At 67.4% G+C, this 4425-nt stretch overlaps 1 protein-coding gene across 1 annotated transcript, besides 1 other annotated feature; it reads left to right on the top strand.

The window, feature by feature from the left end:
• On the top strand, positions 1 to 4425 carry Tc00.1047053509089.9 (dispersed gene family protein 1 (DGF-1), putative; the record flags this gene model as incomplete). The annotated part of the gene is made up of 1 exon (XM_798255.1): positions 1 to 4425. A coding segment is annotated over one exon (4425 nt), but the record flags the coding sequence as incomplete, so codon positions are not given.
• Positions 1 to 4425: a sequence feature (areas not merged during assembly with more than two copies in the genome that could not be assigned to a particular haplotype).

Here is a 4425-nt window from a genome sequence, read left to right as displayed (position 1 = left end):
AGTGCTGCGGATATCTGCAGTTTCTAGTGTTCTCACAAACGGAGCGATTGTGGCCGCGTGCAACACTGTGAACGGCGAGGAGGAAGCGAACTACGCCATTCCGTCCGTGTACAATGCCACCATTCTGACCTGCAGCGACCCATGCGTCCTCGCGGCTTCGTGCTTCCCTGCGTACACGACGACGGCCTCGAGTGATGACTGCGCCTGCACGTGCGTGGAGGGCGGCCACGGCGATGCGTGCCTGCCCGTTGCTGTCCCCGAGCTACCGAGCACCGACGGAGCCGACTTGTGCTTGCGAGACGTGAGTGTGGGTGTGGAGGTGAACGTCAGTTTCGGGGCGTCGGTGGTGTGCTACGTTGGTGTGACCTTTGCGGCGGACGTTGTGGTGGAATTGGAGTCGATGTCAGGGAGCGTGCGCAACGTGACGCTGGCGAACTGCACGTTTGTGCGCGGAGCGAGCCTGTACGTTGTTGGGTGGCGGTCCGACCCGCCTGCTGGCGAGCGCGTCGATGTGTTGATCCGCGGGCTTGAGTCGCGCTCCGGCGGCGGCGTGGTGGTGGCGAACCGATTTCCGCCGGGCTCGCGCGTCACTGTGGTGGACTCGGTGCTGATTGCAGAGGCACGTGTTGCGTACCGCGGCGTCTACGACCTTGGCGACGCGTCCGCGTGCCTCGTGCTGCACAACGTGAATCTGACTGGGAGCGTACTGACCATTGCGCGCACGCATGTGGCGGCGGTGTTCCGCGACGCTGTTGGCGTGTTGGTGGTTGGCGGCGTGGCGCTGCAGTCGCGTGGTGCGCTGTACGTGGACGGGCTGTTGGTGCAGACGGCGCTGGGGCTGTGCGTGTCGGTGGAGGGCGGTGTTGCGGCCAGCGGCGGTTCCGTGGTGGCGTTTGTTGACAGCGACTTCCTGCTGTGCAAGCACGCGGTGTCTGTGCGTGGGGCTGTGAGCGTGTCGGGCTCCGCTGTGGCGTTTGTACGGAGCGACTTTGTGTCGACGGAGGACTACGCGGTGGCGTTTTATTCGACGGTGAGCCTGGCCGACGGGTCAATGCTGCTGGCGAAGGACAACGTGCACGACGGCGTCTCGAGGGAGATGCTCCACGCCGCTGGCGCCGTGACCGCTGTTGGGAGCACGCTGAGCTTTCTGCACAACCGAGTGCTGCTGCCGCGGATGCTGTCGGTGAGCCTGTCGCTCGCGGCTGGGGCGCATTTGAGGGTTGCGTGCAACGGCGCTGGTGGACGTGTCCTGTCGACGGCGGAGGAGTACGCTGCGGCTGGTTTTGGCGACGCTGGGAGCATCGAATTTTTTGGATGCGACGCCTGCGACAGGGACACGCACTGCTACGCGCCCGGGACGGCGTCGGCGAGCATGAGGAACGGTGTGTGCGTGTGCGCGTGCGGCAGTGGCGGGCACGGCGAGGCGTGCTTGCCTGTGGGTGCTCCCGAGATGCCGCCTGCTGTGGGCACTGCGTCGAGCGTGTTTGTCCGCGAGGGCGTGACGGTGCAGTCGGTGTTTGTTGTGCCTGCCGATGCGAGCGAGGTAACGCTGCGCCACGTTGTGCTGGACGGCGTGAGTCCGGTGCTGTACGTACCGTGGATGGCGCGGGACGGCGTGCGGATCGTTGTGCAGAACGTGTCGCTGCGTAACGCCGCCGTGCTGTACGTGATGGGCGGTGGATCGTTGCGCGGTGCGGGTGCGGCGGGGAGCGACGAGGGCGGGCCGGTGGAGCTGTCCGTGTGCGATGTGGAGGCGCTGAACGGTGCGCTTGTGCTGACCGGCACGTTCCCCGCGGGGTCCGTGCTGACGGTGACGGATTCCCTGCTGGTTGCCGCGAGGTCGACGCCGCTTGTGTATCTTCCCGGCTCGCGGTCCTCGCCGTACGCACCGGTGCTGGTGCTGTCGGGCCTGCGGCTCGTGCGGTCCGTGCTGGTTGTGTTCGGCGTTGCCCTCGTGACTGTGATGACTGGTGGGCGGACGGTGCTGGTGGACGGCGCCGTCCTGGAGCTTGTCGGTGGCGGTGTCGCGCTGGACGCGGCAGTGTTCGGTGGCGAAGTTGCGTTGTACGCGAGTGCGCGCGTGGTTGCGTCTGCAGGCGCTGTGCTGCGCGTGTCGGGAAGCCAGGTGTACGCCGCGCATGGACTGGTGTTCGACGGCGGGGCGGTGGCCAACGCGTCCGCCGTCGTGGTGAACGACAACTTCGGTGCGCTGACCGATGGCGCGCTGCTGGAGCTGCGGGGGTCGGCGTCGTTTGTTTCCGGGTCGTGGCTGTCGGTGCGCGGCAACAGCATCAGCGGCAGGCTCCTTTCGCTGCCGTCGTACCCGCGCAGTGCGGAGCTCGTGCAGAGCACGCTGACGCTCCACGGGAACGCTGGCAGCGGGCCCTTTGTGATGGACGGCACCGTTGTGCTTGGAGGCGCCGGCCGGAAGTTCGTTGTGGGGTGCCTGACGCTCAACGGGCAGGCGCTGCAGCCGATGGACTACAGGTCCGCCGGCATCATCGGGGAATTCCGCCCCGTGGCGTGTGGCGTGTGCGACGCCGACGTGCGCTGCTTTGCTGCTGCGACGAGGGCGATGTCGGGGTCGTGTCGCTGCCGCTGTGCTGAGGGCGGGTACGGGCGCGACTGCCTGCCGGTGTACCAGCCGCACGTGGACGGGTGCAACCGCACGCCCGCCATGCCGCCGCTGCTGAGCCATACGGCGACGCTGACGGAGACGCGCAGCCTGACACCAACGGGGACGCCGAGCCTGAGCACGGCGCACTACAGTCTGACGCAGTACGGGCCGACGGAGACACTGCAGGAGACGGAGACGGTGGCGCTGCCGCCCACGCGGACCTCGACGGCGTCGGTGAGCAGCACGCTGTGGTGGAGCGACGTGGCGTGCCCGACACTCGCAGTGACGACGACGGCGGCTGGTGGGGGCCTGACGCAGAACGACATCCGCGGCGGTGGGAGCGCCGTCCCGACACGGCTGATGGTGGCGCTGCCGCCGCCGTTTCGTTGGGCACGCGACCCGCAGCTCTGCACGCATCTGAGCTTTGTGCCGGTGTCGACCGCGCAGCCGCGCGGGTTTGGTGGTCCGTGGGGAGCGATGCTGAGCAACGCGACGTGGGTGCGCAACGCGACGAATCCGTCCACCGTCCTGGAGCTGGTTGTGCCCGTGCACCGCGGTTACTTCATTGCTGCCGACGAGACGATAGTCATTCGCTGCGACGCTGCGGCGGTGTCCGGCGGCTGCAGGGGTGTGCTGCTTGGGTTCCTCACGATCAGGTCGAACACGCTGCCCGCCGCTGCCAGCGCCCTCTCGGCGATCACCAGCGTTGTTGCGGGTGCGACGGCTGTTGCCGTGGTGGTAACCGGCGGTCTGGGCACCATCCTGGAGATGCAGGCACTCGGCGTGTTTGCGAGGATGTCATGCGCCTCGGCGCAGGAGCGTGAAAGCACCGTTGCGCTGCCGTACTTCGTGTCGGTGTTCGCTGCCCTTGACCCGCTGTGGATGGTGGTGGGCAACGCGCTGCTGGCCGCTGTGTTTGGGTGCGTACACTACGGTGTGGCGGCGGCCTTTCAGCGGTGGCGCGGCGTGGACGCGACGAGTGCGTGGGCGGCGATGCGCTTCCCGAGCCTGACGTACGTCGTGGCGCACGCGATGCACCTCGGCATCTTCTTCGGCTCCGTGCTCGCACTGGCGATGCCCGGCGCCCGCGTGCAGCACCGCGTGATTGGTGTCGTTGGCGTGCTGTACGGTGTGGCGTTCCCTGCTGGCGTGTGCTACTTCATTGCGCGTCACGTGGGCGCGAGCTTCACGAGGTACTGGCAGTTTTCGAGGAAGCCGTTGCACGAGCGCCTGCTGTACCCCGTCGGGTATTGGCACCCTGCGGCGCAGCAGCGGATGTACGGTGGCATGCTGACGAGCATGAGGGGCAGCCATGTGTACTGGTGCGTGTTCCAGCTGTCGGTGCTGTGTGTGGTGGGCCTGATTGCGGCTGTGCACTCGCCTGTGGGAGGCTGCCACGTCCAGTGCTTCTGCATGGCGGCTGTGCTGCTTGCGGGCGCGGGCGTGGTTGCCTTCACGAACATGATGCGCTCGGCCTTCCTGACGGTGATGCACGCGGCGAGCTTTGTGCTCCTTGCGGCGTTGTGCCTGGTCAGCGCGGCCAACCATCTTGCGCCGAGCGACGGCGGTGCGAGGGCGTACGCGGCTATCGTGCTGCTGCTGACCACTGCGCTGCTTGCGATCACTGTGTACGGCGTCGTTGTGTGGCACGCGGAGGACCGCCATTGGCAGGAGCTGCGCGAGCCGCTGCGTGGAGGGCTGGAGGCGCTGCTGCGCGATGACGAGGAGAGCGACGAAGAGGCGCGGAAGCCGCACGAAATGACGTCATCGTCGTACGCCTCAGGCACCGCCGGCGCGTCGTCGTACCG

The sequence above is a fragment of the Trypanosoma cruzi genome, genomic scaffold (genome assembly GCF_000209065.1).
Source record: "Trypanosoma cruzi strain CL Brener 1047053517141 genomic scaffold, whole genome shotgun sequence".
NCBI classification, from domain to species: domain Eukaryota; phylum Euglenozoa; class Kinetoplastea; order Trypanosomatida; family Trypanosomatidae; genus Trypanosoma; species Trypanosoma cruzi.
The sequence above is the reverse complement of the archived record's forward strand: the minus strand, read 5'-3'. Positions and strand labels throughout refer to the sequence as shown.